At 35.1% G+C, this 9,669-nt stretch overlaps 2 protein-coding genes across 6 annotated transcripts; one reads left to right on the top strand and one right to left on the bottom strand.

Moving 5' to 3' along the window:
- The first annotated feature begins 3,087 nt into the window (after positions 1 to 3,087).
- On the top strand, positions 3,088 to 6,834 carry LOC21387172 (serine/threonine-protein kinase WNK8). Of its 2 annotated transcripts, none has more exons than XM_024172035.1 (7): positions 3,088 to 3,742; positions 4,388 to 4,425; positions 4,553 to 4,780; positions 4,880 to 5,100; positions 5,183 to 5,340; positions 5,435 to 5,837; positions 5,961 to 6,834. In XM_024172035.1, the coding sequence occupies exons 1-7, from the start codon at positions 3,662 to 3,664 to the stop codon at positions 6,707 to 6,709; spliced, it is 1,878 nt and encodes a 625-aa protein (XP_024027803.1). In that variant the 5' UTR covers positions 3,088 to 3,661; the 3' UTR covers positions 6,710 to 6,834. The 2 variants fall into 2 exon arrangements, with proteins under 2 accessions (XP_024027803.1, XP_024027804.1); XM_024172036.1 differs by having other exon boundaries at positions 5,183 to 5,331.
- Positions 6,835 to 7,512: 678 nt separating this feature from the next.
- LOC21387173 (protein yippee-like At4g27745) lies at positions 7,513 to 9,169 on the bottom strand. Of its 4 annotated transcripts, none has more exons than XM_010107841.2 (4): positions 8,960 to 9,169; positions 8,496 to 8,564; positions 8,238 to 8,343; positions 7,513 to 7,841 (listed from the first exon to the last, which is right to left on the bottom strand). In XM_010107841.2, the coding sequence occupies exons 3-4, from the start codon at positions 8,328 to 8,330 to the stop codon at positions 7,614 to 7,616; spliced, it is 321 nt and encodes a 106-aa protein (XP_010106143.1). In that variant the 5' UTR covers positions 8,331 to 8,343; positions 8,496 to 8,564; positions 8,960 to 9,169; the 3' UTR covers positions 7,513 to 7,613. The 4 variants fall into 4 exon arrangements, with proteins under 4 accessions (XP_010106143.1, XP_024027810.1, XP_024027811.1 ...); XM_024172042.1 differs by having other exon boundaries at positions 8,496 to 8,569; XM_024172043.1 differs by having other exon boundaries at positions 8,238 to 8,345; positions 8,497 to 8,564; positions 8,898 to 9,169.
- Positions 9,170 to 9,669: the final 500 nt, after the last annotated feature.

Genomic DNA, 9,669 nt, shown 5'->3' on the forward strand with positions numbered 1-9,669 from the left:
GTTAAGAAGGAATGGATTCCATCTCGTGTAATAACATTCCCGGCTACCTACTTCATCATGTCTCCAAAATACAAGGAATAGGACTCAGGATCTCAGAATCCGTACCAAGTAAATCAAAAGACACAAATCCATAAATAGGAGTCTGTTAAGAACTCAGGATTAAAATCATCCTATATATGACCATTGGTAAACTCAATTAGAATTTCTATACTTAATGGAATTATTAGAAATTCATATTGTGTCTGTGTCCTTGTTCCACATAATCTCATTATGCAAAATACACTCATTCAATATCTCGCCATATCAATAGTGCGGATAACACCGTTCCATTCTGAATGGGAATGACATGTATTAATAATGTTTTAATTAAAGATTCCAAACTTTAATTAAATTCATTATGAACATTGCTTTTTGATTATTATTCTTAAACATTATCCTCTCGTATATAACACTTCTATACAATGTTTAAGGTTACATAAATAATCATGTTATTTTCATTGATATTCATAAAATATTCATAAATATATGCACATAAAATAATGAATAAACTCTTTTATTAAATAAATAATAAATATCATATTACATTTCATGCTTATAGGACACAATTTCCAACATTATTAACATTAATTTATGTTTTTTTTTTATAGAAAATGGCGGAAGGAAATTTGCCTGATTTCCCTGATTTTGGAGATCAACTATTTTTTGAGGATGAAATTTTGATGCACAACTCCAACCCTACTAAACCGGATAATGTTCCGGTTGATAATCAATCGGTGCATAATGAGGATGTTGGAGAACGTGCCATGGAAAAAAGACCCTGCAATGCTCCTGCATGGCAACATTTCACCGATGAGCTACGACCTAATCCAAAAACACGTGAAGTTGAAATGCATGCGGTATGTAAATATTACAAAAAACATTTTTCTAACAAAACAAGGTGGGGGTACTGGCCATCTAGATAGATATTGGAAAACATGTCTACCATTACACCAAGGTGGTAGTGTAGACTCCTGCCAACAAACATTGTCACTCACATCACAAAATTTACAAAATTTTACATATGATGCACAACGTGCTCGTGAGGCACTAGATAAATTTTTAGCTAGTGTCGAATTACCATTGTCTTTTGCAGATGATTCGGCATTTGAAGAATTTATTCAGATAACATTTTGTCCACAATTTAAACGGGTAAGTAGAAACACAGCTAGAGCTGATTTCATGAAAGTTTTTTATGCAATGAGACAATCACTTATTGATAATTTTAGGTCTTTCAATGCTATAATCTCTTGCACTTCTGATCTTTGGGAGGATTGTAATAAAACTGGTTATTTATGCGTTACGGCGCATTATGTTGACGGGGATTAGGTCTTACAAAAGTGAATTATTGGTTTTCATTTATGCCCGTTTCCACATAATGCACATGCTATTTTAACTACTATAATGGAAATTTTTAATTTTTATAGCATTGAAGATAAAGTTTTAACAATTACTTTTGATAGTGCATCAACTAACACAACTGCTATTAACATGTGTTAAAGTAAATTTGAAACTACCTTTTGGTGGAGAATTTTTTCATCAACGTTCTGCATGTCATATAATAAATTTAGTAGTACAAGCAAGTATTGAATCTATATCCCATCATCTAATAAAAATTAGAGAATCGTCGCCTTTCATATCTAGTTTTGGAGCTCGGCTTCAAGAATTTCGATAATATTGCAAGAACAGCCAGATGCGGCCAAGAAAGTTTCCAACATATGTGAGACATAGGTGGAACTCCATCTACTTAATGTTGAAAACTGTAATTTCGTATCAACAGATCATCACTACGTATGTGAACAGTAAGCATGGTGAGCATTTTATTTATGATGCAGATTTAAAGATTGGTGAGTAATTTTTAAAAATTTTAGAAGTATTCTATAATGCTACTGCATTACTTTCTAGTGTGTATTCTCCTACTACGCATCTAGCTTTGCATCAATTATTTAATATTTCGGAAACATTTGTTTATTATAGGGATACTGATCTTTTTGCACTAGTTTATGAAACGGAAGCTAAATTTAAAAATTATTGTGCCGGTTGTCCTATTTTATATGCATTTAGCAACAATTTTAGATCCTAGATGTGGATTAGATAAGCCCGAATCTTTGATTTCCGCTACAACAGATAATTTATGTATTGATATGGAAATAAACATTGACGATGCTAGGAAATGTTAGAACACTTGTTTGCATTGTATGAAAAAAAAAATACGGAACATGACAACAATAACAACAACATGCAACTTCGACGTCAAGGAACAGTTCAGGGCCTAAAGGTTCATCATGGAGCTTCTTGAAGAGGAAGGAGAAAGTATCGGGATCGTCATCAACACATGGAGCGTCTTCAGAACTAGTCCAATATTTTGAATTAAATTTTGCAATTGGTGATGACAAACTAGACACCTTATAGTGGTGGAAGAGCAAGACATATCGTTTTCCAACATTATCCATAATAGCATGTGACATTCTGACAACTCTAGTGTTAACGGTCGCATCGAAGCAAGCATTTAGTACAAGTAATCAAATTCTTGACGACAAGAGGAGCAGAATGTACCCGAATATCTTAGAGGGGCTAATGTGCGTGAAAGACTGAAAAGATGATGAAAACAACATTATACAGATGATACACTTCTAGGCTATTTTTTCAAATTTAGACATAACAGAATCTTCTGAAAGCAATTCAGTCATAGTACAATTTACTTATCCTTGTATACTGCATTTTTTTTCCTTCGCCAAGGTTTTGTTCCGATCTCTTCACAAGTTTTACTTAGTAAGAGTTTTAACAAGACAATCATTTATGCGTACTTATTCATATTATTTCAATTTAATAAAATCACATATATACACATAATATATATATTTTTTATTAAATATGATAATAAATATAAAAAGGGTCAGAACCAATCCGCAAAAGGCTTGGGCCCAGACTAGACCCTAACATTGTCTAGATAAGAGCTTTCATAAAAAAATTTAAATTTTTAAAATTAAAATTATAAATTCATAAACCAAAGTCAAGTTTGTTTTTTCCTTCCTATTTTTATTCCCATTCTCTCTCTAAAAACTGAATTTATTATATATTAACAAACAATGCTCTCCCGTACAATTCTTCCGATCTAACCGCACCAAAAACCGCCCCCTTTCTAATTTTCCGTCGCTACCTAAACATTCCTTAATCACTGTTAGTCCATTCATCCATCTTCCCTAATCTCTCTCCTTCTCTGCTAGGGTTTCCGTTTCTCAATTTGGGGCTTTTTCTCTTTTCCTCGTTTTTCCCATCAATTTTTTCTTCCGAAAGATGCAGAGATCGCCATGGCTAAGTCTGGGATAGGTCTGAGAGTTTTCCGTTCCGTTTCCGGCATGGGTTTTGGGTCCTTCGGTGTCTGTATCGTCGGATGCCGGTTCCGCTTCCGATCGGCGTTCGATTCATATTCCGTTGCTTGTGAGGCGTTCTCTGAACAGTGTCTTCGTTCCCGTTCTCTTCTGATTCCTTCGAGCTTGAACTGCGAATTGATTTGACAGGGTTTGCGGTTTGGTGTGGTTTGATTTTCTTGTTTTTTTTTTTCGAGATTCTTTTTTCTTCCTGAAGATTTGTTTTTGGGAATTTTTTCGTCGTCGTTTTCGCGATGGATTCGTGTATAGGTGTGAATTCTAACTCTGACGATGGTGGAGTTGTGGAGAGAGATCCAACTGGACGATATTTACGGGTATGTAATCGGAATTTTGCGTTGATTTTTTCAATATTGGTATTGCTAATTCTAATTAATTTCCTTTGTATGAGGAGAAGAACACGTTTTCTTTCAATTTTCGCATTCTATACAGTTTTTGTGTTCACAATAAGGAGCGAGGTAATGTAGCGTTATTATGGATCAATTTGACAATTTGTTATTTTCTCAGAGCTGACTTTCTAGTGCATGTAAGATTTTTCAATCATATTCTATGGAACCAAGGAAAAATTAGTTTCATTTTGGAATGAGTGTATGGATCAGCCTTTTGTTTTTTTAAGGAAATTTTGTTTTCAGAGAATTTGTTATCCTTGTTGAAAAATTGCCATGGTTTTCCATAAACTTGAACCAATTAGCATCAGTAGATGGCACTTTTCTACGCCTAAAGTCACCAGCAGACTAAACTGTAAATCCGAGTATATCTTGATTCAGGGAATTTTGGTCTAGGAATTTTGTCTTCACCTCATGGTTTATTTACAATAGAACACAAATGCGTATAATGTGTTGTTGCCTTATGATTGCCATAGTGAGTACTTTCATTTTCCAACATTCCTGAATTGCCACTCAGTTCATTGCTTTATGTTATAAGCGATATAATCTTTGTCTATGTTGTGTTTCTGTCTTCAGTATGAAGAAGTTCTGGGAAGGGGAGCATTCAAGACTGTGTATGCACCATACTTTTCTTATTTATTCAACACTAGACTTTTGCCTTGTGGTTAGCTATCAAACTTCTTTTTTCGTTGCGAATATTTCTCTATACTAATTTTTTTTTTTCTTGCTATGTTATATTAGATATAAGGCATTCGATGAAGTTGAGGGAATTGAAGTAGCTTGGAACCAAGTGAATATTGAGGATTTAATGCAATCACCAGACCAGCTGGAAAGATTATATTCCGAGGTTCATCTGCTGAAGTCTCTGAAACATGAAAATATTATAAAGTTCTACAACTCCTGGGTGGATGATACAAACAAGACCATTAACATGATAACGGAGTTATTTACTTCTGGCAGTTTGAGGCGGTGTGTTTTGTTGAACTTTTCCTATACTTTTTTTTTTGTCATTTTCTTTTCTTAGATTCTCTCTTAATTTGTTTCATTCATCGTGGTGTTGAGATATAGGTATCGTAAGAAGCATAAATATGTCGATATGAAAGCCATCAAGAACTGGGCTAGACAGATTCTTCGAGGATTACACTATCTACATTCTCACAATCCTCGTATTATTCATAGAGATCTTAAATGTGACAACATATTTGTTAATGGAAATACGGGAGAAGTTAAACTTGGAGACCTTGGATTGGCAATAGTTATGCAGCAGCCCACTGCTCGTAGTGTTATTGGTAATAGTTTTTATTCTTCTTGTTGCTGTATGATATTGGTTAAATTTTTAACTGTAAGTGCTGATCTTTTTCTTTTGCACAGGCACTCCGGAGTTTATGGCTCCTGAGCTTTATGAGGAGGAATACAACGAACTTGTTGACATATATTCGTTTGGCATGTGCATATTAGAAATGGTTACTTGTGATTACCCATACAGTGAGTGCAGAAATCCAGCTCAAATTTTTAAAAAGGTTACCTCTGTAAGTTGCTGAGATTGCCCAGAAATTTAAAATTTTGTTTCAACATGTATTTATTCTAAATGGTAGGTCTAATGTTCCTCTTCTTTTGTTACAGGGTGTAAAGCCAGCTTCCCTTGCTAAAGTGGTTGATCCCGAAGTCAAGCAGTTCATAGAGAAGTGTCTAGTTCCTGCATCTATGAGATTGTCTGCAATCGAACTGTTGAAAGATCCTTTCCTTGCTACTGAAAATCTCAGGGATCTTGACTGTGAACCTTCAGAAATACCAAATTTTATTCCCAAATCAGTTGACTCTCCACAGCCTGAATGTCGTCCAATGGACATAGACTCTAACAGCAAGAAACTCTCTGTTGACTCTTGTGTAAAACATGTCAATGAAACTTCTAGCACCTCAGTTCTGGAACTCTGGAGGTACACTGAGAATAATGAGTTCAGATTAAAAGGGGGAAAAGACGGTAACAATACAATTTCATTAACTTTGCGCATCAGAGACCCTTCTGGTTAGTAAATTTGTGGTGCAGTTTTTTTTTTCTTTTTTTTTCATTTATCTTTATTCCTTTCTAAGTTGGTTAAAAAAAAATTTATTCCCAAGTGTAATTGAACCTCTATTTGTGGTTTGACAGGTCGGATAAGAAATATCCATTTTGCATTCTATCTGGACTCTGATACTGCAGTGTCAATTGCTGGGGAGATGGTTGAGCAGCTTGATCTCACAAATGAAGATGTGACCGTCATAGCTGAGTTGATTGACGACTTGATTGTGAAGCTTGTACCCAGCTGGAAAACCTCATCTGAGACTTTGTCAACTGCAGCAAATAGCTCAAATGGACATTCCTCTATCCTTCTGAATGATGAAACTCCACTAAGGTGTCCTTGGGATCCGGTATTAGCTAAGCCTCCTTCCGAGGCTGCTGATGGGCAACATGTTGTGGTGGATGTGGAAACTCAAAACAAAGCTTCAGCTGATTCAGATTTATCAGCTGATTCAGATTTATCAGCGGAGTATGGGATCAGAATTCCCTCAGATGCTGATAGTTTCAAGGCTTTGGAATCTTACAGTCTTGAGGGATGCGATAACGAGAATAGTTATGAAGCTCATTTTGCTGAGAATCTCATGATCAATGAGATGACAACAAACTCTGGATTCTCCTACATTGATTCGTGCTCTGATCAGTCGAAAAATATTAGCCTCTCAAGCATCCGTTCCTTATCTCTAGGAGACAAAAATCAGGATGATGAGCTAAAACTGGAGCTTCAAACCATTGACTCTCATTATCACCAATGTTGTCTTGAACTCTTGAAGATGAGGGAACAAGCTATCGAAAATGCGAAAAAGAGGTGGATAACGAAGAAAAAAATAGGTGTTGCGTGATAGATTCTTTCAAATTGTTTTTAGTATTCTTCTTTTTTTCTTTCTAAAATTTGTTCTGATGACATGAATGCCCTTTTGACCGTTTATTTCAAGGAAATGCATCAAATTTTTTTTTTCTCTCTTTACATTGATGAATTTCGTTGGTTTTACTATAGCTTAAGTTATTATCACTAGTGCATTGGGATTTTTGTTTTGGCTAAATCACTAGTGCATTGAGATTATTGTCGATCCATAGAGTTTTCTATGTTGCAATGACTCAGAAATTTGTCAAAGCATTCTCTTCCAGTTTTAGAGCTTCGGCAACTTTGATAAATTCATTGCTGCAAGAGTGTCGTTCCCTTTTATAAGTACACTATGCCATCTCACTTTAGGCTACTTCGCACAAAGAGGCGTCAATTGGACATCATTTTCTTCTGAATTTTAAGAAAAGATTTAAAAAGCCTACAAACAATCTAGAGTATTATGTCAAGGGTTTTAAAGAGAGCCAGTGAGGAAATACAATGTAGTATGGAAAGCGTATAGAAGCTACTGTAAGAGGCCAACAAGTTTTCTCATCTATCAATGCTCAAGAGGGGTTTCTTATCCAAATTCCATGGATTTGGGTGATCAAAGGTAGCCAAAACCTTTGAAGATTTTGAGTTTTAATCATCTTCAGCCAAATCATGAAAGTATTTGCAGGACTAGTATCGGCAATTTTGTTCAAAGAATGTGGTTAATGAATTATGAACACAAGTAGCTGAACTGAGAATTATTGAAATTTTATTAACAAAACATCCCAAATACAATATCCACACAAGATATAAAAGAACAATAGCATTTCGATATTTCCAATTTTCCACGGACAGTATGAACACGTAGAAGTGACCTTTACACTTGTAACCCAAAACCTACCCCAATACCAGCACTACCAGTTTTCTTTGGCTATTTTGGATTTCTCGAGTATGAACTTTCCTTCCTTGTACTTCTGAGTCTCTTCATAGGCTCTTTCGTACTTCCAACCGAGCACTTCGCGGCAGTCGCAGCAGTAGACATCAGCAACCGTGTGGAGACCAGTCATGAGGTGCCTGTTCTGTTTAGGCCCCACCATGATGTTCATTGCATGAGAGAACAGAAAGGCTCGACCATTCCTTCCCTGCAAATCGTCGAATCAAGATCCCTTTAATGCTGAAAGCATTAGTCACAGCCAAAACAAGATCATCCCACGTCTCTAGCTCAGTTTCAACCCCAACACAAGATATAGAGAGATCGTATAAATAGTGCCTAAAAAACCAACCTAAACATAAATAAGCACAATACAACTACTTGGCTTAGTACTTCAGCAAGTTGAATTTAACAACACAGTTGGTTCTTCATCTAACACGGTCCAACTAAGAGAACCTCTTTCTTCATTTTCCAAAGAACAGACCGTTATTCAATACTTGTAACTTTTAGCCCAAAAAAGAGTTCCTCATCATCCAAACATTCATGTTGCAACAAGTAATAAAGCACTGAAAGCTACAAAGAAAATCAGCAATTTTGTGTTCTTTACCTGAAAAGCTTTAGAAATGACATCATCATGAAGAGCGACATGGTTTCTGCAATTGCAACAACTGTACAATCTCGGCCCAACCAAGTCCGCCATCAGTGTCAAATCACTACAACAAACACATACCAGAGCTTAAAACCACCCAAAAATCAAGACCCCCTTTTGCAATTACACACAGGATAATTTCAGAATAACCAAAAAAGCAATGAGAAAAGAACATAACCCATAATTCAAAAGACTAAGGAACAGAGAATCTCACACCTTTTTTCTCTAGCACCAAAAAATTGTGCAATAAGATATTGACGATCAGCTAATTTTGGGCCCAATAATCTGTTCTAGAAAAAAGAATCAGACCACTTAGCAAGATGTCGGTTAGAACAATAATGTCAAGGAAGTATATTAATTACACTGAAAGAGATATATATGGCTATTGGAGAGCGACAAGATCGCTGTCAGAATAAGTAAAAAAAACTAAAAAAAACGCAATTTAATAACCAGACAAGATCATATAGTTCAGGAACAACATATAAGGAAAAACCCAGAAGCTGAAAATGGTTCTAGAAGTGAAACACTTAGATCAGTGAATCAAAGAAATGCCGAACATATATGTGTGTAGTGAATTATATATACACATACTAACAAGAATTTAAGATCAATCTGTACCAGGTCAGTGTGCCATGTCGGTAAGAGAGAGAGAGAGAGAGAGAGAGAGAGAGAGAGATTACAGCTCTAAGTTGTCTGAACCGGTCGAGTTGTGTGGGAATTTTGTGGGTTTTGGATGGAAAATGAAGACAAGTTGGGAAAACGACAATGCGTGGTCTCTTTAAATTACAGAGTTTACAATCATTTTCTTGTCTTCTGTAATCTTTACCATAAATATATTTTTTTGTTAAAATATGGAAACGGTGCAAAACTGACAAAATAGAAGCAATTGGTAATCCAGTAAAAAACGCCAGTGATTTGAACCATAAATTTCATCATCTTTTCTTGAGCTCTCGGCTTTGCTTTGGTGCCGTTTGCCAGTTGGTTCTATTTCTGCTTCCTATTTGATAATTAATCTCATTCCCTCTAGCGAGTGAGTAATCAATATCAATAAGTAGGGTTCTTTTGCGCTGCCATGGCACTTTTTCACGACACAAGATTGAGATTGAGAGACACGATAATTTATGAAATTTTACCATAAAATTTATAAACTCAAACGATAAAATTATAAATTTATAATAATTTATAAATTTGTAAATTTTATGATGAATTATTTTAGTTTGTAAATTTTAACGTAAATTATCATAAAATTTAAAATTTATAAATTATCATAAATTTTATAATTTTATTATTTAAATTTGTAAATTTTAAGATAAAATTTTACAAATTATTGTGTGCCCGGAATGTTCCTCCGGCGGCATAAAAGAATCCCAATAAGCATTATCTTTTTTTT

The sequence above is a fragment of the Morus notabilis genome, unplaced genomic scaffold (assembly GCF_000414095.1).
Source record: "Morus notabilis unplaced genomic scaffold, ASM41409v2 Scaffold2599, whole genome shotgun sequence".
In the NCBI taxonomy this organism is placed as follows: Eukaryota; Viridiplantae; Streptophyta; class Magnoliopsida; order Rosales; family Moraceae; genus Morus; species Morus notabilis.